Below are 25,689 nucleotides of genomic sequence, written 5' to 3' on the forward strand. Positions count from 1 at the left end.
AGTTCCCACAATCTCAAGTTCCCACATTCTCAAGTTCCCACATTCTCAAGTTCCCACATTCTCAAGTTCCCACATTCTCAAGTTCCCACATTTTCAAGTTCCCACATTCTCAAGTTCCCACATTCTCAAGTTCCCACATTCTCAAGTTCTCACATTCTCAAGTTTCCACATTCTCAAGTTCCCACATTCTCAAATTTCCATATTCTCAGGTTCCCACATTTTCAAGTTCCCATATTTTCAAGGTCCCATATTCTCAAGTTCCCGTATTCTTAACCCTTTACGCTCAAGAGGCGCCTCTCAGGCACTATTCGATTTAATACAATAACTTGAAGTAAGCATTATTTAATTAATTCTATAATAATGCTTATGTGATGTATTATATAAACACACTGAAATGGACAATAGTGGAAATTATTAGTAGAGAAATAATAACCCTAAAAGAACTCATTTAACATTTTAATTAATATTTTAAAGTTTCTGTTTGCAAACAATAAAATTATCTTCGAGTGCAAAGGGTTAAATCCCCTAATTCCCAAATTCCAAAACTCTCAAATCTATAAAAAATCATCACTCCAATCGTCGTCCCAAATCCGCCAATTAAACGAATAGCAAATACAAAAGAGAGTAACTAAACACCGCTAATTAAATATTCGACACAATGCCGCGCATATCGAGTATCGCGAGGCGATCGATCGAAAGCGAGCTTCTGGCCCCTTTAACACTCGACGGTGCTCGCGTATGATGTCCGCCCGGGGCATAGATGTTCCTTCTTTTCTTTTGCAAGTTGCGCGACCACTCCAATTAGATTAATTAAGCCAGCCACACGTGCTCGCATCGCGGTATGAAACAATGGCCAGGGTGTTTCTGGGACGTAGGTACGGTATCGCGGCGAAATTGTCACACGCCAGAGAATTTCAAGTAGAACCGCTCGGCTTGGTTGTATGCAATCTCCGGCCGAGAACGGGCTAGCTCGATCAAGCTGGGGCTGACTGGCCGAGCATCCCGGGCAAGCCCTGAAAGAAGCGTATAAAGCTCCGTTAATCCGTGTCCGGTGCACCGGAATCCAGTCTAGATAGACCCACAAATGGCCACGGCAATTTCATTCGCACTGGCTGGAATCGTTAATCAAACCCGTGCCACGGCGAATGCGCTAGATGCTACCTAGACTGTTCTCGTACAGCCGCTCTCTGTGTTTTCTCTTTTTACCTCTGTGTGTACGTACGTGATTGTACACATAGAATCGCGTGATTAAGCGAGAATACCGCGAGTGTGAGAAGAAAATGGGAAAAAGGGTGAGAGATACAGTTACGCTCGAAAGTTTCACCTACTGGTTACATTTACACTTGTCCTCAAAATTCTTCATTTTCAACAGTTTTCGTTACCTATTAAATCAGAAGAGTTATTACTTTGCAAACTGAGGGTTGCAAGCACACTTAAGCATTACTTTAAATAATTTTTTATCTCGAATTTGGGGTGAAAGGAAAATATTTGCAGGTCTGCGACAGATTACTTGTTTCAATCTTGAAACAAGATTGACTTGTTCAAATGGTTCAAACAGTAAATTGTGAAGAATCTGAGTTGGGATTTGTTGGCGACAAAAATAAAATTTTGTTTAAAATAAAATGTTTTGAAGTCACAAATTATTTGCCGTCTTCAAGTATTTTGATCAAGTGTTTCATCGACATGAACTTAAAAGGACCTGAAGTTTATTCGAATGAAAACCAAGAATGTAAATTAGTTTGGTTTTATAATTCGTGTTAGAAAATTCGAAGATATCTGAGCATTTTGTTGTAATGCAAAAGTTCCATGAACCGAAAATCAACGTCGGTATCGAACGATATTACCCAGAGTACACATTTTGTTCATCGATGTGATCGATGGTGGTAGTTGATGGATATATGGAACGCGAAGATTTATTAACAATCAAAGGAATTTATAGGCGGAAAAGTAATATGATTTGTCGTCATGGTATACGTGAAATTGACCACGTACTGAAAGGTGTAATAATAATTCATGTAGAATATAATGAGATGAAAGCTGCGATATTATCGGCTGATTCAATATTTCATTGAATTCCAGCTTTGAAAATGATTCCACTGTATGAACACCGAGATTCCATTAATGTTCCAATAAATATCAATCTGTGTCGCATTTCGTTTGTCCGAATTTTTACTTTTAATGATAGTAAAACGAAAAATAATTACATATACGTATATCAAGTGACAATTATAATTATACTTTTGTACTCAATATGACTTGTAAGTATTGGTCAGTAATATTTATTCTATGAAACATAGAAAGTAATGGACTTTTTTAAGAACGTTTTTCCTTAATTCATCTTCGTCTGATACTTTACTATAAATAAAAAAAAATTTACCTATGTTCATCACCTATGTAACATATGATACAGTATGATTATATCAGTCTCTCCGTTACTATTTGCATCCAAATTACAGTTGCTATTTTTCCCAAACTTCATGGAAAGCCCATATTTACATCACTGTCACCAATATTTTTGAAACTAATTTCGTAGGACAGACATGTGACGGTTATACTCATTGTCAGTCTTAATTTATGCTCCGCTAAAAATATATATTGACCGAGATCTGATTCTTAAGCTAGAAACAAGTATCTAAAGTTGGCCCAAACCGTTAACTGGAAAAGTATATTGATTCGCGACTCGTTACTTCGAATCGTACTGTATTTTTCTTAGTTTCTATCGAGCGTAGAATACGTCATTCAACGTTGGATAAACGTTTACGTTTTAACGAATGAAGTTCGGGATAATTGAAGGGTTACCGCTTCACTTTGAATCGTTTAAAACTCGGGGACCTCGTTGCGCAAAAGTTCTTCGACCGTTTCTTAATAACATTTATAATATAAGAATGTTACTATGCATTTTTCATGTGGAAGTCATACTTTTTAGAATGTATTTAGAGTTGTTAAAAATGTAGCATCTTTTTAACGACAAAGTCTTTTAGTAAATAAAATGCAGAGTAAGGAAATTTCGATCACCAAGAAAAAGAGAGGTTTGATTGAAAGAAATGATCATTAATGGTTACGGGACAGTTTTATTATTAAAACAGAAACGCAACAGATCTCAGGACGGCGTCTAAAATTAATCAACGACGGAATAAAAAACCAACAAGTAGCGTAACAGTGTCAACTCGGTTGCATCAGTTACATCGTTCAGTGATGATGATGGCCGCCATGGCCGCCACCACCGCCACCGCCACCGCCACCTCCGCTCGAATAACCATGTTTCTTTCCTTCATGGTGCTCTCCCTTCTTCCCATAATCCTCATAGTGCGAGTGATGGTCGTCGTGTCCGTGTTTCCCGTGATAGCCCTTGTGATCTTCGTCATAGTGTCCTTTGTCGAAGTGTCCCTTCTTTCCGTGATGATCATGGTGATGACCGGAATGATGATGACCGCCCTTCTTGTGATGTCCGTCCTTGCTCTCATGGTGTCCATGATGGCCGCCGTGTTTCTCGTGATGTCCACCTTTGTGGTAGTCGTCGTAGAACTTGTGTTCCTTATGGAATTCGTCTTTGTGCGCTTTGTGGTGGTAACCGTGGGTCTTCTCGCCCTTCTTGTGGCCCTTCTTGTGGCCGTGCTTCTCGCCCTTGTGGCCCTTCTCGTGTTCGTGGTGGTGGCCGTGCTCCTCGTGCTCGTCATGGTGGCCCTTCTTGTGGCCACCGTGTTCCTCGTGATGACCCTCGTCGTGCTCCTTTCCGTAATGACCGTGGTCACCTTTGTCGTGGTGATGATGGTGTTTGTAGCCCTTCTCGCCTTTCTCGCCGTGGTCGTCCTCGTGGTGGCTATGGTGATCGTGGCCACCTCCTTCCTCGTGATGGTGGCCGTGATGATGAGTAGCCGCCACCGCCAGGTCCATTTCCCCTATCTCCCTAGCCGTGGACAGGGAGAGCCATGCGCAAACCACCGCCAGGCCAAACCACAGATACAAGCTTTTCGCCATGTTGGTACTTTGTTGACCAACGAGTGCTAACGACTGATCGGGTCGCTTTAAAGCAAAGCTTATATACCTGCCGTGATACCTAGCGTTTTATACGTAATCGCTTTCGTTCCTTCGCAGCTGCTCGCTGGTACTACACGGGATTCTTATTTCGTAAACGTCACCAGCTCGTAGCCCATATCGAGCGCTGTTTTGCATAAAGTAGAAATTAGGCACGTCAAATGCCCATCGCTGGAACAAATCCACGCAGGTATCTGCTTTCCCGAATAGCTGCGTGCAAAAAGATTAATCACACTGCGAATTAACGCGGTTCGTAAGAAACGAAACCACCGGCAATTTGCCGATCGGCAAGAACTTATCGATCAATTTTGTATCTGACCGATAATTAAATAGGGAATATTATAAAACAGCGGCGTAATATGAATATATTTCTTTGCGGAATGATGCAATCGCTTCTTTCGTTCGATTTGAGTTTTATCGATTTTGTATTTCTGTAGATTTTCAGAATGTTTTGGACGCATTCTGGTGAAATTAGTCATGATTTTATAGTGTGCGATTGCATCGGAGACGGGGTGATCAACCGTATCGAGATATTCCATAAAAGGTGCACGGCAGTACGATCCGTTTTGCGGTCGACTAACAATGAAAGTACATTCTTGCCAATAAACGTAACTGCACCATTTTCTCCGATAATCATCCGATGATAAACCCCTGTTATAAGGAAGAACACTATCGCAAATATATTCCAACTGATACGAAACAAAAAAGTGTAGAAACAATTTCATCTCTGTGATAACAGAGCTGATTCATGGATCCTGTTCCAAGTCCGCAAAAATAGTAATTGAGTCATCGTTACGGTGAACGATAATGCAGTGAAAGAGGAGAGAAAGAAAAGCGTTTCGTCGTTTACCAGTGACGGGCAAATCAAGTGCACGTCCAAGAACTTACAGGCGGTGGGGTGTGCGGGGTAGAAATGACGTAATAAAGATTCATGGAGGTTTCGAAGTTTCAGAGTTTAGAATTTGATTATTTGGAAATTTAGATGGTTGAGAGTATGAAACTCGAAATAAGATGTCAGTGATTTCAAATTTTCAAAATGAAAGTTTTGGCGATTAAAAAATTTGGACCTACGGAAATTTGGAATTGTACTTCTAAATTTGGGAATTTGGGAATTAAAGGATTTGGAAATTTGGAAGTTGACAGACTTGAAAAGTTGATGATTGAGAAACTGGAAGACAGAAGTTCAATAATATTGAAATTAGGGAACTTGGAAATTTGATGAATTGGAATTGGGGATTTGGAAATTTGATCATGTGGATGTTATCAGACTTGAGAACTTGAAAATTTAGAAGTCTGGAAACTTAGAAATGCAGGACTAAATTGCAATTTGATCTAGTTTGCAAATTTCAGAATCTGAGAGTTTAAAAAATTTAAGATGATAGTAATTTCCAAAGTGCTAAATTATGACTCTGAGAAGACGATGGTCCATCAGGTGCTATGATACTGTTCGCACGTCCTTCCGGGTGCAATAGTCCATCATAGTCCCGTAAAGTTTCGACAACCATCAGCGATATCTATCGTATTACATAACAATTTGTAAGTCGAGTGTATCCACTGAAATCGGCAAATTGCAAGCTAAAGGGGTTAAGGAGACGTTACTTTCGCAACGGTGTAAGTAGCAAGACCCGTGTCGTTGCTTCCTAATATCGATTATTCCCCGTTCGAATATATAACCCGGTCCAGGTGATCGGATTAATCATACCGAAAGCAGCGGCGGAGTCGAACGTATCGATACCGCCTGATCAATTCCCATCGCCCCACCATGAAGTCTCGACCAGCGATTTGTCTGCTGCTCGTGTGCTTAGCCTGTCAGTGCTTGATCGACGCCCGCGAGATCGGCCAGGATTACGATGATCTAGCCGTGGCTGCTTCCCATCATCACGAACATCACGAGCACGGAGGTGGAGAGGAGCACCACTCGGACCACCATCACAAGCACGGTGATCACGGCGAGAAAGGCTACAAATCGTCGCACCATCACGAGAAAGGTGACAAAGGACACCACGACAAGGACGAGCACAAGGGCCATTACGACGAAGAGGATGGACACAAGAAGAGCCATCATCACGACGATGGTTATTACGGTGAGCACCACAAGGGTGAGAAAGGGGAGAAGGGTCACAAGTTCCACGAGGAGGGTCACTATGGCAAAGGACACAAGACCAAGGGTCATCACGAGGTTCACAAGTTAGACGAGTTCAAGAAGGACAAGGAGTTCTTCGACGAACACCATGACTCCGGACACCACGAGGACCACGGTGGACATCACCACGAACACGAGCACAAGAAGGGTGGACACTTCAAGAAAGGACATCATCATCACGGAGGTCACGAGGATCATTACGGTAAAAAGGGACACCATGAGAAAGGACATCATCATCACGATCACAAGGGCCACAAGAGCGAGGGTGGACACGACGAGCATCATCATCATCATTCTCACCATGGCAAGAAAGGAGGACACGATGACCACAAATCGTGGGGCTTTAAGAAGGGTCATTAAGCATCTTTTATTGTTATGTTTGTTGAGCATCGTGTTGTGTTGATCTTTGTATCTGGATGAAATAAATGTATTCTCAGATCGATACCAGTTGGTCGAAATAAACGTTTCTATCTTTTACAATCTCGTTGTAATATACGTAGAATTAAGAGCTAATCGTAATTTATTAAACGACACTGCATTGTTTAATTTAATCAATCGTAATTCCTATTACTCGACTTTTTTAGTACTCGTACCTTGTTATTTGTCGAGTGTAGTGTGCATAATTTGAAACAGCTCGTTATTGTAGCTATACTTCGATCTCTACGGACTAACAATTATAACTTGATAAGTACTATTAATACTTCGGTACTTAAATTCAGGTACTAATTTACATCATCGTAACGAGCGTTTCGACGATTTCACTTATTCGACATACAAATAAAAACGTGACGGTGATTACAAAACGTTTATTGGCAACAGCTTCGTGGTGTTTGACGAATCAATAACTTTTCAATCGGTGATGATTTTTGCAACAGTTCAACGACCTCAGGTTTTATGCACATTGCACATTGGTTTGCGCAAAAAACTGGGTCAATAACACTTTCTATTGTGCATTAGTTACCTAATTTTATTAAGCAATCGATTTCAAAATAATTCAGCGTCAAAAACGTTAAATTAATTTAATACCTAAATACATTAAATCAATTCTATGAAATTCATACAATCATTAAATCATTTTATTATATACATTACAAGTTTACAAACACAGAATCGTGTCATTGTTTGCCAGAGTCTTTACGCAATTTGTGTACTTTATTAAGCTTAGAATCTTCTTCAACATCATGATGCTCTCCATTATCGAAGTACGATTTCTCCCCCTTTTCAACCTGATGATCTTGATCCTCATTGTCACGATGTCCCTTCTGGAACCATCCTTTTTGTCCACGATCCTTGTGATCCTTCCCTGAAGAATGATGTTCATCTTCCTTAAAATCACCCTCCATCTTCTTGAAACCCTTGTTGAATTCCTCGTGCTTGTCGAAATGTCCTTCCTTATGATCCTCGTCGTAATAATCGGACTCCTTCTTGTATTCATCCTTGTGGTACACATTGTGGTAGCCACTCGTTTTGTTACCCTTCTTATGGAACGACGAGTGACCATAGTCGTTGCTCTCCACACTTTTTTCTGCTTCGTCGTGAGAACCTTGCTCCTCGACTTTATCAACGTGGTTCTTCTTATTCTTATCTTTGACGTCGTGATAACCTGTGAATTTATCATCAATTAGGTATTGTTGCAGGGAAGAATATCTTCTAAGTTAGCTTGGAAATTATTTGTTCAACTATGGTTACTTATTGAGTAATTTTACTTATCACACTTTTGATATTCATACAGAGTGGAGCTATGACATACTCATATGAAATGTATTATCATATGGAAAACTTCTTTATAAATAATTTTAATTGAACCAAATGATAAATTGAGTGAATGTTGCAATAACCTTATAAATAACTTACTTAGCTCTTCTCCCTCATCCTTCACATCTTCCTCACTGTTACTATGGTTCTCACTTTTCTTGTACCCTTTCCGTCCCTTTTCTCCGTGCGTCGCGTGTTCCTCACCTTCATACTTCTGCCCACGTCCAGACTGCCCAGCGTCATCTGCAGTTTCAAAAGAAGATCCAGTTAGAATAAGCACCATAATAGAACCGTAACGTCGCGACCAGAATCACCATTATCTTCGTGATTTTTCTCAGCGTCGTCGCTGTCATCCTCCTCGACATCCCCGTCCTCCTCTTGGCGCGTACCCTTCGCGTCGACGTGTACCACACGTGGCGAATGTTGCACTTTGCCGTAATTGGCAGTTTCTTGGTGAGTCTGCTCGACAGAACGCGGAGCGTCCCCGACGATCGCGTAGGGTCGGCGTAGCGACGTCGTTTCAGGAATAGCAGACGCAACAGGTGCAGCAGCGCCGAGAACGTAGTGCACGGTGTCCGGTGTATAGTAGCGCGGTCCACTTCCGTGATTGGTGTACTGCACGTAGTAAACCGGAACTCCCTGTTGCTGATTGTACGTGTACCCGGTGCCAGAAGCCGCCAGGTCGGCCAATCTCGTCTGGGTCATCGTCGGTACTGCGTCGTCTCGACCAACCAGAATAATGTAACATATTAAAAACGTTCTGGAGATCATGCTTCTGCCAAACGAACGCGAAACGCGTTTCAATCTCCGCTGGAGAAGGTGGTTATGTCCAACTTGAACGTACACTGGTGTGTCCATGAAACGCCGTATTGCCTTATATACACACGAGAACGTGATTCGATGGGTGAATAAGGGATCGCAGAGTGGAACCGAGTATTCCATGGTCGAGCTCGATAATTCAAGTACGTTGTGTTATTGACGGCTGATCAGTGTGCCCGCGCTCGGGAATCGTCGCCATTTGCGTAATGCCAAGGAACTGCTGCCACCAATAATCGAGATCGCTAGATTTAGGTATACTCTGCCTGATTGGATAGTTCTTGACTGACAAATCGGCTTTGCATTCGGCGAAGTATATGCTTCGAGGGAGGAATTCAGTCGTTATTAGTAACTGAGGGTGCGGGTACTCGAGATTGAGGGATTCGGTCACGTTCGGAATATTTGAAAGAGTTTCGATCTCGAGAATAACTTCCTATGTACATATATAGACCAATTTATACATTGGTTTACATAGATCAGACAGTTTGGGAATTTAAAGACTTGAGGTACAAATTAAAAAATCTCAAAACTATACAATTAACAAATATTTGAATGTCAAAATTTAAAAACCTGTAACTTACAAATTTAAGAAAGTACAAATTGAATTTAATTGAAACATTTTCAAGTTCACGTATGTTATTGAAACTCAACGTTGCTAAATGTACCTGCAAAATATGCAGATACTCGAAACATCCCCGGATACCCGAAATGTCACGACAGAATCTGCTCGGATCTTGCACATGCCGTGCGATACGTGTACATTCTTTGAGGAGCGGTGGGCGAACGGCGATCGAATCGAATCGAATCGTTGGGCGGCCCGAGTGACGTATAAAAGAGCAGGACTGCTGCGTGATTACAGTGCGAGCGAACCAACCAGCCAGTGTGCTTTGAAACTGGCGCTTACCCGGCATGCAAGCTGAATATAATTCCTGAATCGCGAGAACCCACACTGGAGACTCGAGAATGAGCGTCTCACGGAGAGGGTGGTCCATTTACGCGATCCTCTACGTCTGCGTGCATTTAACCCGCGGACGAGATATCAGCGTGTTCGTAATCAATCCGGGAGTTCACGATTTAAAAGCCATCGGCACGGAGGAGATAGAGGATGCTTTCGGTTTTATGGGGAAGAAATTGATTCCCATAAAGGAGCCTCGAGCGAGCAAGATTTTGGCTCCGCCCCTGGAACCTGATGCAGAGATGTTGCCGGCTCATTACGAAGGGGTGAAACCTCCCGGTGTCGATCATATGGAGCTGAAATACGCCGAGACGAAGGACGCGAAGGTTTCGGTCGATCAGTCGAACGATCAGTCGGCGAAGTTAAACAAAAAGAAGGGAAATGTGAAAACTGAGCACGAGAAGGTAGTATCGGTCGAGAAGGGACAGAAAGGAGAGGATGTGACACAGAAGAAGAAAACGGAGCATGTTGAGGGTGGAGGAGAGAAGAGAGTCAAGGATGCACGTGGCGGGAGCTCGAAACAATATGCGGAAGAGGGTAAAAGCGAAGATGGTGCTTCTCATAAAGTTAAGAGTAATGACAAAGTGGATCGTGTAGCGACTGGGTATCGTAACGTTTATCACAAGGACGAGTACAACAAGAACCATGACTTTTATGATAACGACGATCATGGCGGACATACGAAACATCATGGGCGATACAACGAGAGACACGTCGCTACGGAGGGTTCGTTCAAGAACGGTAAATCTAACTTTGAAGTTGCCGAACATTATAAGCCCGAGACCCAGAAATTGAAGGTCGTACCTGTTGAAGGTCATGGATTTCTTGAAAATTTTCAGGGATACGTCAGACAGAAGGGTTGATGTTTCAACGCGAAAATGAGTTAGCTTTTTATGACGACGGAAAACGAAATGGGGTGTATTTGTTAATGTAATAACCTTGTAATTGATGTCTGTTAATTTCTCGTTTGTTCATTTAGCTCGTATATCGACGAGAAAGCTCGGTACAATTGAAAGCTAATGTGTGTTCGTATACTATGATCGAGGATAATTGCATGTTACACGGTGTGTTGTTAACGTAATTTGTATAGTAACTCATTATCTGAGCACGGTGATCCTCAAAATCGTTCGAGAATCATCCGTGGAAATGATTTTATCAATTACACGAATTTCACAGAAACATTATTGTAGGATATTATTTTCTCCAACCAGCCGCTTTTTAATGGACGTTCGAGGGAAATCGGTACGGCGACGATAATGCTTTAATAATGAAATTTTACACTAATTAGTGGACAATGTCAGTAATCTATTTTGCTTTAATTTAATTGTAAACTCTGCATATACGGCAACAAAATTGGTAATGTAATCCCTGTTACGCGGAGATGATGGCATTAACAAACATCTCCATAATAGTCTGTTCCTCTGAAAATTATGAATTAAACAATTAATAATATATGAAGTACAATTAAAAACAAATTAAATACAAGTAATAAATTATAAGCTAAATGCAATGAATAAAGGATAAACTAAATGTAAGTAATAATGAATTAAACACAAGTAATAAATAATGAATTAAATACAAGTAATAAATAATGAATTAAGTAGAGACAACTGGTGCATACGAAGTACATTTATATAAGGCCTGTAACACGCATACATATGTGCACACGTGCATATATGTATATGTACATGTATATTGCACTGCATACTTTTTACATGTGTGTAATGTTAGGATCTGATTCAAACTTTCAGCAAATACTTTTATTAACCTGAAGTTATTATACACTAAACCTAATGGTGATTGACAGAATGTGCAAATTAAAAAACGTAAAGGTTATACGTCAGCTTGCAGAAATTACCTGTAAATAAATATCAAATTATATGATTATTTTAAACATATGATGTCCATACATCATAGTTGGAAGGTATTGTGACACAATCTATTAAATTCTACGAGCAACATGAATTTACAACGCCGGATTTGATTAACCAAATTATGTTGCAGTAATAATAGATGACATATCCATTTACAAATTCTATCCATCCATACATGATTATAAATTATATCTCGTCTATAAACCGACAATACAAATTGACCCTAAAATATCCCGATTTCCTTCCACTGATATAATTTCTTATTCTTGCCCACATACGTGCGCAATTTACACCATACGTGGAGACACGTGTCTCTATGACAGCTAAGTACATAGACGTTTGTAGACCGTGTAAAATCGTGTGGGCACTCAAGCCCGCCTTTCCCTCTCGTCGTATTTACTCGTCGAGTACAGGTCACCGACAAAGATAGCGTAGATGTGCGATGATGAACTCGTGTATGGGCACCCGTATATATATCGTAGGCGGTGAAACGCTGCGAGAGTAATACATAAATCAGCTGGTCTGCTGGCTGCCATATCATTTCCTACAATGAATGAATAGAACCGTGTTTGAATTATCGCTCCCTGCCTTACTCTTTCAGAATCTAGTTCAACCTGCGAGGACCTTTTTGCGCCTTCATAATGCGCAACCTTGATGAGGGGCCATCAAGGACTAAAACATCGATCTTTCTTTGACGCATACTGCAACTGTTTTTGGGGGGGGATTGGATAAAGGGATCAAAGATACGAATATTAGAATTTAGGTTGGATAGGTTTTTTAAGTTTTTTAGGGTAATTTTTTAGGTTGGGAATTTGGGAATTTTTTTATGAGGATATTTTCGAATTTTAGAATGTAGTTTGGGGATGTAGGAATTGGTATGTTTAGGAATTGAGAGATTGAAAAATTGGAACAGTTAGAAAGTGGAAATTTTGAATTTTAAAAATGTAGAAATTGGGAAATTTAAATAGTGGAAGATTGAGAAGTTGAGGAATTTAGAAGTTGGAAAACGTGGAAGGGGAAATTTGGAAATTAAAAAATACAGAAATTGGGAAATTTAGATAGTGGAAGATTGAGAAGTTGAGGAATTTAGAAGTTGGAAAACGTGGAAGAAGAAATTTGGAAATTAAAAAATACAGAAATTGGGAAATTTAGATATTGGAAGATTAAGTTGGGAGATCTAGAAATTGTAAAACGTGGAAGAGGAAATTTGGAAATTAAAAAATACAGAAATTGGGAAATTTAGATATTGGAAGATTAAGTTGGGGGATCTAGAAATTGTAAAACGTGGAAGGGGAAATTTGGAAATTAAAAAATACAGAAATTGGAAAATTTAGATATTGGAAGATTGAGAAGTTTACAGATCTAGAAATTGGAAAACGTAAAAGAGGAAATTAAAAAATACAGAAACTAAAAAATTTAACAACCTAAAAATTAAAAAATTGAGAAATTCATTACTTAAAAAATTTATAAGTAAACTTTGAAAATTGCAAAATTCACAAACTAACAAACTAGAAAGATAAAATCCAATATTTAGAAAATCCAACACCTACAATAATTGATAAATTAAGAAAACTAATATGTTATACCAAATGCAAAAATAACAAAGCGTTAAAAAATTAATATCGAAATTTTGCGGTCATGCATTGACACGTTAAAAGAGAAGAAATACGACACTAATTATTAATCCAATTAACGAATCTGAATTAAACTGAAACACGATAAACATATCATGAGCGATTAATGGGGTGTTGAAAAATAATTTATGCTTTCGGGCAACCCTGGTCTACATTGTGGATAATTTGCGTTCTATGTTTGTTTCGTGACAATTAAATGGTTATCGAATTAATTTGCGGTAAATATTCTGTTATGAAATTAATGTAGTTTCGCACGAGACAATAGATTATTGATAATGTATATTTTATCCGATAGCAATATTCACGATGGAGGTATTGACACGTTTTATTTTTTCCTAAATTAAATAAATTATAGTTTAAAACAAATTATATCAATCGAAACTACTTCACGATATTAGATAAAAATATTCACCCAAATCACGAAAATCGATCCTTGATCGATACGATTGATTTTGTCCCACTGTGCTGCGAATAGCTGAATTAAGAAACGAGAAACATTCGATACGTATCAAGTTTTATATATGCGCTGTGATACGTTAACCAACCGGTTGAAAATAATTTTGGGTATACGATACATCGGCTGGAAATGCTGTTGTATGAAAAACGAACAAGGGATGAAATGAAATGGCAGCGTACCTGTTGAAGTCGTTCGGGAATTCTGTTGCCAAATGCCTCAAGCGCGCCTCGAATTGCAACAGATTCAGAAATACGAGAGCTAATTTTCATTCCACGCCGTGGAATTTGCAAACAACCTGCCCGGTAAGTGCAATTTCCGTGCGTTTCCTCCGGTTATTATGCAAATCAGTTTCTAACCTGTTCCTGTGTTTGACACTTATCAATTCATCGAGATCTCGTGCCTCAAAATATTGGACTTTGATATGTCGACTCGTTCGAATATTGTGTCGAATGGGATTTAATTCGACAAATTTTAGGTAGTTCGAAAATGAGAAGTATACAGTGGTTGCTGCATTTTTGGATTTCAAATTTTCAGGTTACGAAATTTAGTTGGGAAGTAAGTTGTCAAATTTCTAAATTTATGTGGTGTGAAATTGGGAAGTTTTCTAATTATCAAATTGTGGAATTCTCAAGTTCCTTAATTTCCAAGTCTTGGAATTTTCAAATACCCCAATTTCCAAGCGCCCCAAATTTCAAATCCCCTAATTTCCAAATCCCCCAATTTTCAAATCCCCCAATTTCCAAGCGCCTCAAATTCCAAATCCCCCAATTTCCAAACTCTCCAATTTCCAAACTCCCCAATTTCCAAGCGCCTTAAATTCCAAATCCCCTAATTTCCAAGCACCTCAAATTCCAAACCCCCCAATTTCCAAGCGCCCCAATTTCCAAATCCCCCAATTTCCAAACCCCCCAATTTCCAAGCGCCTCAAATTCCAAACCCCCCAATTTCCAAGCGCCCCAATTTCCAAATCCCCCAATTTCCAAACCCCCCAATTTCCAGGCGCCTCAAATTCCAAATCCCCCAATTTCTAAGCGCCCCAAATTCCAAATCCCCTAATTTCCAAATCCCCCAATTTCCAAATCCCCAATTTCCAAACCCCCAATTTCCAAGCACCTCAAATTCCAAATCCCCCAATTTCCAAGCGCCTCAAATTCCAAATCCCCCAATTTCCAAACTCCCCAATTTCCAAGCGCCTTAAATTCCAAATCCCCCAATTTCCAAGCGCCTCAAATTCCAAACCCCCCAAATTCCAAACCCCCCAATTTCCAAGCGCCTCAAATTCCAAATCCCCCAATTTCCAAGCTCCTGAAATTCCCCAAACCCCCAATTTCTAAAACCTCCAAATTCCAAATCCCCCAATTCCCACAACCTTCAAATTCCAAACCCCCAAATTCCAAATCCCCCAGTATCCAAACCCCCCAATTCCCAAAACTCCCAATTTCCAAATCCCCCAATTCCCAAGTCCCCCAGTCTCCAACCCCCAATTCCTAACGTACCAAACTTCCAAATCCGAAGCTCCCGAAAGTAATCCCCTTCAGTCCTCATTACAATATCAAAATTAATTTGCAGTTGGTACACGAGTACGGTACACACAATGATTTCAACACGTAAATGATATTCGGTATTAATCTCTTTAATAACCGCAACGTAATTACTACTTTACCTTTGAAGCTTCATACGCCATAAATTTAATCAGATTCATAATGTAATATTAATATTAAAATTTAATACCATCTTTTCATCAAACTTAATTAATAAATTGTACCTCTATACGGGAACATTTGCATAACCTTTCCTTCTACAAAATTAACTCACGTTAATTTTCCAACTATTTACGATTGCGTATTTAATTACTGTCCAGGATGAAGCACCTTACATCACGCGATTGGCTTTGCCGCCCGACTACGACAACGTCGTCGAATTCATGTGCGAAGTATACTACAAACACGACCCAGCAATCCAGAACATTGGACTATCCGGCACAGAGGCGCCTCTAATTTGGAGGAAAATGATGGACGATCAAGTGAAACAGGGATTGTCGATCATCGCGGAAAATCGTGAACACTGTATCATCGGCGCCGCCCTAAATTGCCCGGTGACCAAACAAGAGATACAAATGTTTTACGATTTAGCGAAATGCTGCGAATGCGGTACTCTTCAGAAGGTAATCCAGTTCTATGGTTACGTGGCCGAGGCCGCAAGGGTCTGGGATCGTTTCTGTGTCCACACCGTCTTCGAACAAGCCACTTTAATCGTCAACGAAGAGTACCGAGGTATGGGCATCGCTAAAAGACTCGTACAAGAAAGTTGGATACTGGCACGCGATTGTGGATATCGATTGTTTCGGATGGACTGCCTTAGCAGGTATCTTGATCTTGTTTATTAAATTCTTTGATATTTGATCCTTACTTTCTTTCAACTTCATACTTCTATGTAGTTTTTTAACAATTTATTAGTATTATACAGGAGGAAGTTTGTTTTCAGACAAACTACCCTATGTAGTTCGTCAACAATATATTATAATCATACAGGAGGATGTTTATTTTCAGACAAACTACCTTATGTAGTTCTTCAACAATTTATTATAATCATACAGGAGGATGTTTGTTTTCAGACATTCTACCCTATGTCCTTCTTCAGCAATTTATTATTATCATACAGGAGCAGACATTTTTTTTCAAACATACCACCCTATGTACTTCTTCAGCAATTTATTATTATCATGTAGGAAGAGAAATTTTTTTCAAACATACTACCCTGTGAACTTCTTCAACATCTTATTATAATCATACAGGAGGATGTTTGTTTTCAGACATACTACCCTATGTACTTCTTCAGCAATTTATTATTATCATACTGGAATAGACATTTTTTTTTCGAACATGCTACCCTGTGAAATTCTTCAGCAATTTATTATTATCATACAGAAGGAAGTTTGTTTATAGACAAAGTACCCTATGTAGTTCTTCAACAATATTTTATAATCATATAAGAGGATGTTTGTTTTCAGACATACTACCCTATGTAGTTCTTCAAGTACATATAATTATCATACAAAAAAAATTTGTTCGAAAGGAAATAACTTGTGCAGGCATAAAAAGTTTCATACGTTCCTAGTGTTCCATTCACTTGATTTAAAGAACTTCTCTGATGTGCAGTTTCGGCGCGAGAATATGCGAAGGTTTCGGATGGGAAGAAGTTTGGAGAATGCCATATAGCGGGTACGTGAGCAACTGCGAAATAGTTTTCAAATACGTGAAAGAACCGCACACTCAGTGCCGAGTATTCGTGGATCACCTGCAACGCTGCAAGACTTATTGTCCACCGTACAAAAAGTGTCAAAAGGTCACCCGTACGCCTGCCTGACGTCGGCTCGTTAATAATCAAATTGCAAATTATTATAATAGTTATTATTATTACGGTCAGTAAACAATGTGCCTGTACTGTAACGCAGAGCAATTCGCCGCTAAAATCAACACTGAATATAGATATTATTATTGCTTTTGGTTTCCACAAGCCAACTTGCAACATTATTGTAACCCCGAGCGTTGTTTGAGTTCGGTGTTTAACGTTTCGAAAATTGTGATAATTGTAATGCTGCGTTGTAATTACATATCGTTCTGCGAAAGCGTTATGTTAACAATTGCGAGTTAATTATAAAATGTAAACATATTTGATTAATTGGAATACTTAATTATGGGGTTGCTCGCCACCGCACGGGGATTCTGGTTAACAATTTTTATCGTAAATATTACTAATTAGTGGAATGAAAATATTTGCAAATTCGTAACGCATGACGCTAAATAATAACGGATCTAATTTGTGAAATATGTAACATACGTAAATTGAGACGATGCGGTTTTTATTCTATTACCACTTTACGTAATTTTCTGTTCTACTGGACTTCTGATAAAAAAGATATTTGATATCCTCGAAAAAGAAGTTTATTGTGAAAATGTGTTGGTATTTTCTTACGCAAAATTGCTACTCTTATATCGCGCGAGACGGTTTCTACGTTGGTTAGGTTACTTGATAAATTTCGTCATGTTTCGCGTAGCCGAGAGTCAATCTCGGAATTATATATTACAGTCTCACCGCTGTTGCTACATTCTATCCCTTTTTGTCAGCTGTCACGAAAGTTGCGAGACAGAAAATTGGAAATCACGTTTAAACAGACCGAAACCAACGAAGAATTCGCGGGTTCAACGACCGACCGAGCTGTCGAACACGCGAAAGTTCGCCAATCGAACGGAATAAAGCGCGGTAACGTTCAAATGAAATTCTCGATATTTGACTTGTAAGCTAGTCCCGACTTTCGACTTTCACGACCCCCGGAATTACAAATGTCGACGGAGTTTTGAATCGGAAGCGAATTCGGTTATATGGCAACTTCCGCCGAACAAAAGTTTGACGATCGCGAAACGCCAATTAAACACAGTCGGGTAACAATAGTTCCCTGAACACGTTGTTGTTACGTCTGAGTACATACATCATGCAATCAAACGGATTCGTGTAATTCCTACTTTCTTTCACTATTGCGAATTACATCATCGATATGAAATCACGTGTTAGTTTGTCACGTATAACGTTACATAACACGTGTTAAATTACCTCGTGTTATATTGCCACTCGGTGTGTTGCATTACTACCTGGTAAATCAAGTTAGATTACCACATATTGGTTCGTTTAGATTACATAGGGTTGGATTACTACACGTTAGATTATTACGCGTTGGATTACTGCACGATAGATTACTACCCGCTAGGTTACCACATGTTAGATTAACAAACGTGAGATCACTACGTGTCAGATTATCAATCGTTAGATTACCACGTGTCAGATTACCAAACTAGGACTACCACATATTAAATTGCTATGCGTTAGATCTGCACTGATTGGAATACTGCTCATTAAATTACTACACGATAGATTACTACCCGCTAGGTTGCCACATGTTAGATTACTACCCGCTAGGTTGCCACATGTTAGATTAACAAACGTGAGATCACTACGTGTCGGATTATCAATCGTTAGATTACCACGTGTCAGATTACCAAACTAGGACTACCACATATTAAATTGCTATGCGTTAGATCTGCACTGATTGGAATACTGCTCATTAAATTACTACACGATAGATTACTACCCGCTAGGTTGCCACATGTTAGATTACTACCCGCTAGGTTGCCACATGTTAGATTAACAAACGTGAGATCACTACGTGTCGGATTATCAATCGTTAGATTACCACGTGTCAGATTACCAAACTAGGACTACCACATATTAAATTGCTATGCGTTAGATCTGCACTGATTGGAATACTGCTCATTAAATTACTACACGATAGATTACTACCCGCTAGGTTACCACATGTTAGATTATTACCCGCTAGGTTACCACGTGTTAAATTATCAAACGTGAGATCACTACGTGTCAGATTATCAATCGTTAGATTACCACGTGTCAGATTACCAAACTAGGACTACCACATATTAGATTACTATGCGTTAGATCTGCACTGATTGGAATACTGCTCGTTAAATTACTACACGATAGATTACTACCCGCTAGGTTACCACATGTTAGATTAACAAACGTGAGATCACTACGTGATGGATTATCAATCGTTAGATTACCACGTATTAGATCACCAAACTAAGACTACCACATATTAGATTACTATGCGTTAGACCTGCACTAATTGGAATACTGCTCGTTAAATTACTACACGTTAGATAACTGTACGTCAGAGTACCATGCATTGCGTTATATGTATAACTACATATAGCTACGCCTTAAATAGCTACACGTTAGATAACTGCACGTTGCATTACCACATGTTAGATTATCAACCATTGAATTATAAAATGTAAGATTACCACGAGTTAAATTACAACAACAAGATATGAGGTCTTTCTATAAAAAGTCCGAAACTCACAAACTGCTTTTACATACATGTTACAAAAGAAATTCCTGCCAGGGAGTTAATCTACGACAAAGAACAACAAAATGTCGTAACACTTTTATCTCATTAAGTATTAACTGTGTTAATTCCGTTAGCTTCCGGGTAAACGTTAAGCCGATAGGTAACCAGAGAACTTCAGCCTCGGAGCGGTTTAAATGTACGTTCCGCATAAAGGCTCTTTCATCTTCGGCAAAACGAGCACGCAACATGGCCGCAGAATCAAACGAGACACTCCACAAAGGGATGGAATAACAGTAATTACAAAGTGCGGCTTTTATTGGCGCAATTAAACGGCGAACCCATACATAAATCTTTATTTAACGGGTTTTAAACGTGTCCAAGGGAACGGCGGAAAAAAATTCTGGTTGTCCGAGCCGAGACCGCCGTGGAATTACTTTAAACAGTCGGCGTAAATTAGCTTTAATCAGAAGAGGTGTCATTCTTTCGGATTAAACAGGACCCCCATTTATAGCACTGTAAAACGGTGCTGTGTGACGAGGAAATTAACGTTGGAGCCGCTTTGGGCGGACATAAAGCCTTGCTCGTTCCTTTTTTCCACCATTTTTCTGTCACTATGAAATGTCTCCGTTTTGTTCGAGACGAACGTGCACTGAAAAGTATTTGCTCATTTATACTTTCTTAAAATATGCCTTTACTTTTTCCAAATATGTTTGCGTGGAAATTAGGCAAATTTTTGTTAGCTTTGGATGTTGGACATATTTACGTGGATATCGATGAAGATTGATATTCATTTCAGTTCATTATGTATATTAGTGATGCAATCACAACCAGAGTATCAGAAGTATCCTAATAGTTCTACAAACATACTTCTACCAAATGGCGAACTTCTGAATTTATCAAATAAATATGAGCTGTATGAATGCGTGAAGAGCGAAAATCGTCCAGTAACGACCACTTATGAACCCCGTGAAGAGAGTCACATCATTAAACTCTCGACGTCATCGTGAATATGCCAAACGATACAGCGACGCAAGAAGATGTCTAAATGTAGCTGATCATAGTTTCAATCCAGCAGTAGAAGGATTACGTGGAATGTTCGATGATAAGGAGTTCGAGAAGATAGGTAGAGTATCAGCAAACGGAACGGAGCCGTTCTAAATGCTAACGAGCCTCTCGAAGAAACTCCTGTCGAGGAGGCTAGCATTCGAGGCCGACGGATGTTCATTCTTAGTCGATACACGCGTACTTGGCACGTAAGCGCATGCATTAAATGCATTTCCAGTGTACGTCGAATCAAAATCAAATCGAGTTTGGAACGTGGTCGGATGGTTGCGGAACCAAGGAGACGGTTAGAATCTAGCCCGACCAAGAGACGACGTCGGTCCCCTAACTCACCCCGAAGTTTCTCAACTGTAATTCCGACTCGATAGTTGCCACGGTATTACGGAACTACGCACACCACCCTAACTCCATTAATCATTACGGCTCTGAGATCGGCACTGGATCGTTTTTGAGAGGAGAACCGAACGAACAGTCGCTACGATTCCAATCCTAATCCATCTTGGATGGTATACTTACGAGGGACGTCGATCTTCCGCCTTCAGATCGACCTCGACTCTTCTGGTTACGACCACGTCCCCCTGCTCTATTTTCGACACACCTCCTTTCATTGCACTCTAATCTGCCTTTATCGCCTTACTTAAAACCCAATTGGAACTATGAATCGTGGTCCATAAAGGAGGTAACATTTAAAAATCTTCAAGCTAGAAATTAGGGAATTTGCAAAATTCAGCTCGGAAATAGCTCATTAGGAATTTAGTTCTTTCAGATGAATTTCTCAGAGTAAACTTAAAACTGAATGTCAAATTAAAACTTGCTTAATGGACTAAACGAAGAGTCTATGTTGCATTAATGACGAAATTTCGACTGAGAACTTCTCTCGTTAAATTAATTAGTGTTCTTTGCCTCTCTCAATAATTTAACAAATCAATTCGTGTTCATTTCCAGCATCCTAATCCCTGATGACGAAATTCCGGATGGTACACGAATTCTCCGTAGACGAAGCGATGTCACCGGCAAAAGGGATTCCCGTTTCTCCTCGAGGCCCAGTTTGACGTTTGTCGGGGTTTCCTTGCACTTGGACACGCCGTGCTTAATCTGCATAATTCTAACTACCGGTGTAGCAGATCCTCGTGTATTTCGCGGAACACGCGCGTCTAACACCCGCAATTCCACTAATATCAGAAATTGTTCGCCGAATTGAAATAGTTCGGGCTTAGACTCGCCTGATCCTCGAGCTATCGTCCTGGCCATGCGTGCGTCGTAATAGTTTCATTTCGGAGACGCTCCTTCCTAAATTGTTTCGCGTCGGAAACGTTGTCGCCTTTGCCAGATCGTTCACCGGATGAAATTCACACGCGTTAATCCACGTCCTGATATTCCGTTATAAACGCGGAACAGTCTAATCGAAGTTAATGGGCCTTTGATATGCACCATTCCGTTTGACGAGCGATAGCAGACACGAATTAGCGATATTCGTAGCATGAAATCGATATGGAGTAAGACGAATTTCACGAATTCCCTTAAGATGTGGTGGACTCTCGTTCCTACTCTCACTACTTTCATACTAATACAAAATATATATAAAATATAAAGAAGAATATTTTTCCTATACGATATATTAACCAATTTTTGTTGCTATCTGTCAATGATTGTCACAATATCGAATCCATTGTAAAATACTTGTTCAGTCACTGCATCAAACTTCTTTGTTGACAGGTTAAAATTTAATTCGTTACGCAGAAAGAATGACAGCTCTGATTAGTTCATTAGTTAAACTTGATTTATGAGCAAATTAAATTCAAATTAATACGTGATAGATTGACGGATTTGTAGACACTAATCAGCGCACCGTTAAACTGTTCTGATTTTCAAGCTGTCTCATATCTATTTCAAACTTCAGAACCAATAGCTCATAATTCGCATTCATCACTTTTTATATCGCGCAGTATTTTACGGAGAGATTTATGAGAACACCGAGAGTTCGTAGAACGTACTGCGCACGTATCTTGATGCGCGTATAACCCTCGGAAGACGAATGTTCTGTAGCTGACCTGACAGATGCAGAGTTATTTTGACTGTACAGAAAATTTAAAATACATTTCGTCTGCAAATAAGTGCAACTTTCTTCAGTTTTATATTTAGAAACTCGTTCAAATTTTTTCATAAAGAGAACCATTCTCATAAAAATGAGAATAGAGTAAATAAAATCGAGTAAGAGAGATTTTAGAGTATTCGATGATTCTAGGTTACTTGAACGCCATATTTAAAAGTTATAGGCGAGCCATCTAACGCAGCGTCTAATAACTTCAGAGACAACTTTTGTCTCATATTTCTGAACGGAAACTGTAAAACAGCTCAGCGTGTCTTTTAGCAGACGATTTCAGTAGTACGAAGCAACACAATCCGTATGAAACCCGACATTTCTTTCTGTTAGCGAATTCCTCGCAGTTTCATTCTCGTTAAAGTGTATACACCGTGTCGGCAGGTGTGGCAGACAACACTGATCGACGAAAGAATTGGATTTTGCTGTCTCGCGCTTCATACCCGGCTAGCATTTTCCACCTCCATCCTCTGTTCTTCTTCTTCTTACGGACGGTTTTCTTCCCCGCGCCGTTTTTCTTTTGCAATGGCGCATTCGAGACCGAGCATAAAACACGTCGCTGCTTCTCATCCGGCGCTTTAACTATTTATCCGTTCCGAGAAGCTCCGACTAGCATCGTGCACCATTATTCCGCCATCGTTAATAATTCTTCGCTAAATTATCGTGTATTCATCAGAGCGAAGCAGTTTCTCGTTCTCTGATGAAATTCCATCAAGTGTTTTAACGTTCATTATACATTTCGCATTAATTTCGATCGTTTTTGTATCCTGGCAACCGTTTCTTTCTTCGTATTCGCCACAATTCATACTTTCTTCATAGACGATAAACCAATCAAACTTTATTTATTTTATTTTTATAATTTTTAATTTTGCGGATTTCTACAATTTTTAATTTCATAGATATTTATTATAGGCTCACAATATTTACTTTTATACGTATTTATTATACTCCTACAGCTCTGTCATACTTTTACATTCAAAACTCGAAGAGATTTCATTCAGCTTTCGCAGATCGTTGAACTCTATTTCGCAACCGCCCTTAGAACGTAATTTATTCCGCACTCGTTAGATCAACCTAGCTATGATTTTACGTTTTATCAACGATAAGAGTGTAATTCACTCGTTGCTGGTTCGTGTCAAACGTAGTGCGGGCAATTCAAGGGATTCGGTTAGCCGGGAAAATCATATCGTTGTCGCGCGAGCCAATGTGTTTCAGTTTCGTGCTGGTAATTAGGCTTCCCTCGCTGGCAACGTGCACGTCCATTTGGCAGATGAACCTAACTCACCAAACATGGATCCATTAACGCGTATATTCGCGCCAAGGAACGTGCAGACCGAACAATGTACAAGGTGTTGCGTAATTAGAGCCGCAATTGGTAACCTGCCTCTGAGTGAAAAACATTAAATGCCACTTCTTTGGACGAGCTTTTACTTTTCAGGAAATTTACTTATCTTGTAATAAACTTCACCATTTGTAATGACAGTAAAATTACATAAGCACACAGTACATTCTAGATGCACAGATCAATATGTGGACTTAAATAAGTAGATAAATATGTAGACTGAATAGATAGACAATGAATGTGTCAACTAAATGAAAAATATTAAATGCTACTTCTTTGGACAAGCTTTTACTTTTCAAGACATTTAGTTACCTTGTAACATACTTCACCATTTGTAAAGACAGTAAAATTACATAAGCACACAGTACATTCTAGATGCACAGATCAATATGTAGACTTAAATATGTAGATAAATATGTAGACTGAATAGATAGACAATGAATGTGTCAACTAAATGAAAAATATTAAATGCTACTTCTTTGGACAAGCTTTTACTTTTCAAGACATTTAGTTACCTTGTAACATACTTCACCATTTGTAAAGACAGTAAAATTACATAAGCACACAGTACATTCTGGATGCACAGATCAATATGTAGACTTAAATATGTAGATAAATATGTAGACTGAATAGATAGACAATGAATGTGCTAAATGCATGGACAACCGATATGTAAACTAAGTGCATAAATAAATATACATAGACGTATGTTTAAAAGGGAACATTACTTAAAATTTCTGTATAGGTTCAACAAACTTTGTGTATCTTCGTATCTAAAAATTTAACCAAAATCGACAACTTTCAAAAAGAAGTGAAAATGGTAGGTTAAGTTTTTTCAGGAATTACATTATACATGAATGTTATCCAATTGTTGTACATAAAAATCTATGAATATGATCTATCTTTATAGAGATCTATATCTGTCTTGAATATGATCTTGAAGATTAACATGCGCAGTCAATAAGGAGAAGTGATAAATATGCGCAGGTAGAGTTCGTACAATAATTAGAATAAAATAAAGTGTCCTCACTGAAGTGCATATAATTATTACGTGAGTAACAGCAGCGCATTAGAATGATTTGATAAATACATGGTAATTTATTGATTACCGATAGCACACCGTATATTTTGTGCCATCCTGTATATTCTGAACGTACCTTCTGATGTAGAATCAGTAGGTATCCATTTGTACCGCCAATTACGTGACACCCTGTGTGCATACAAGAGCGTAACATCACAGAATGTGTGCATACGTGCAGCCATGCTGCACCGAATGGCGGCTCGAACGCATACAACAAAACGAAGCCACCAATCTACCGTATTCTACAAACATCGCGGTAACAATGAGGGGATCCCTTTGGCGACGCGTGGGACGCATAGCTGCGCCCGTTTACGGAATGCGTGTGTTGCCAGTGCAATTGTGACGGGACATATCTGCGGATCCACCGAGATTATGCTACCCCAGCTTGCGTTACAACGCTATGCAACGTATGTTGCGTGTTGCCACTCCCCTCGTAAATCGCCTTGTTTATAGACTGGCTACGAGCCTCGAGATTTCCCTTGGTGTTCTTAATTTCTAGTTATCTGAC

General features: G+C 39.4%; 5 protein-coding genes and 1 long non-coding RNA gene across 6 annotated transcripts; 4 read left to right on the forward strand and 2 right to left on the reverse strand.

The window, feature by feature from the left end:
• Window positions 1-3,051: 3,051 nt before the first annotated feature.
• Window positions 3,052-4,034, reverse strand: LOC100875348 (uncharacterized). The gene has a single exon (XM_003705411.2). It carries the CDS (start codon window positions 3,976-3,978, stop codon window positions 3,190-3,192), a length of 789 nt encoding a protein of 262 aa, XP_003705459.2. The 5' UTR covers window positions 3,979-4,034; the 3' UTR covers window positions 3,052-3,189.
• Window positions 4,035-5,714: 1,680 nt separating this feature from the next.
• On the forward strand, window positions 5,715-6,658 carry LOC100883517 (uncharacterized). The gene has a single exon (XM_003705399.2). The coding sequence runs from the start codon at window positions 5,798-5,800 to the stop codon at window positions 6,536-6,538; it is 741 nt and encodes a 246-aa protein (XP_003705447.1). The 5' UTR covers window positions 5,715-5,797; the 3' UTR covers window positions 6,539-6,658.
• A 573-nt stretch (window positions 6,659-7,231) lies between these two features.
• On the reverse strand, window positions 7,232-9,622 carry LOC105663120 (uncharacterized). The gene is made up of 3 exons (XM_076531521.1): window positions 8,248-9,622; window positions 8,033-8,176; window positions 7,232-7,781 (listed from the first exon to the last, which is right to left on the reverse strand). The coding sequence occupies exons 1-3, from the start codon at window positions 8,873-8,875 to the stop codon at window positions 7,294-7,296; spliced, it is 1,260 nt and encodes a 419-aa protein (XP_076387636.1). The 5' UTR covers window positions 8,876-9,622; the 3' UTR covers window positions 7,232-7,293.
• On the forward strand, window positions 9,620-10,885 carry LOC105663118 (uncharacterized). Its single transcript, XM_076531522.1, has one exon. It carries the CDS (start codon window positions 9,713-9,715, stop codon window positions 10,565-10,567), a length of 855 nt encoding a protein of 284 aa, XP_076387637.1. The 5' UTR covers window positions 9,620-9,712; the 3' UTR covers window positions 10,568-10,885.
• Window positions 10,886-12,541: 1,656 nt separating this feature from the next.
• On the forward strand, window positions 12,542-17,520 carry LOC105663117 (arylalkylamine N-acetyltransferase 1). Its single transcript, XM_076531523.1, has 4 exons — window positions 12,542-13,430; window positions 13,508-13,971; window positions 15,531-16,033; window positions 16,828-17,520. Exons 2-4 carry the CDS (start codon window positions 13,837-13,839, stop codon window positions 17,033-17,035), a joined length of 846 nt encoding a protein of 281 aa, XP_076387638.1. The 5' UTR covers window positions 12,542-13,430; window positions 13,508-13,836; the 3' UTR covers window positions 17,036-17,520.
• Window positions 17,521-20,571: 3,051 nt separating this feature from the next.
• Window positions 20,572-22,754, forward strand: LOC143264435 (uncharacterized). The gene is made up of 3 exons (XR_013038148.1): window positions 20,572-20,718; window positions 20,878-21,033; window positions 21,603-22,754. It is a non-coding gene; the product is annotated as an uncharacterized LOC143264435 (long non-coding RNA).
• The last annotated feature ends 2,935 nt before the right edge of the window (window positions 22,755-25,689 follow it).

This window comes from Megachile rotundata, chromosome 5 (genome assembly GCF_050947335.1).
Source record: "Megachile rotundata isolate GNS110a chromosome 5, iyMegRotu1, whole genome shotgun sequence".
NCBI classification, from domain to species: domain Eukaryota; kingdom Metazoa; phylum Arthropoda; class Insecta; order Hymenoptera; family Megachilidae; genus Megachile; species Megachile rotundata.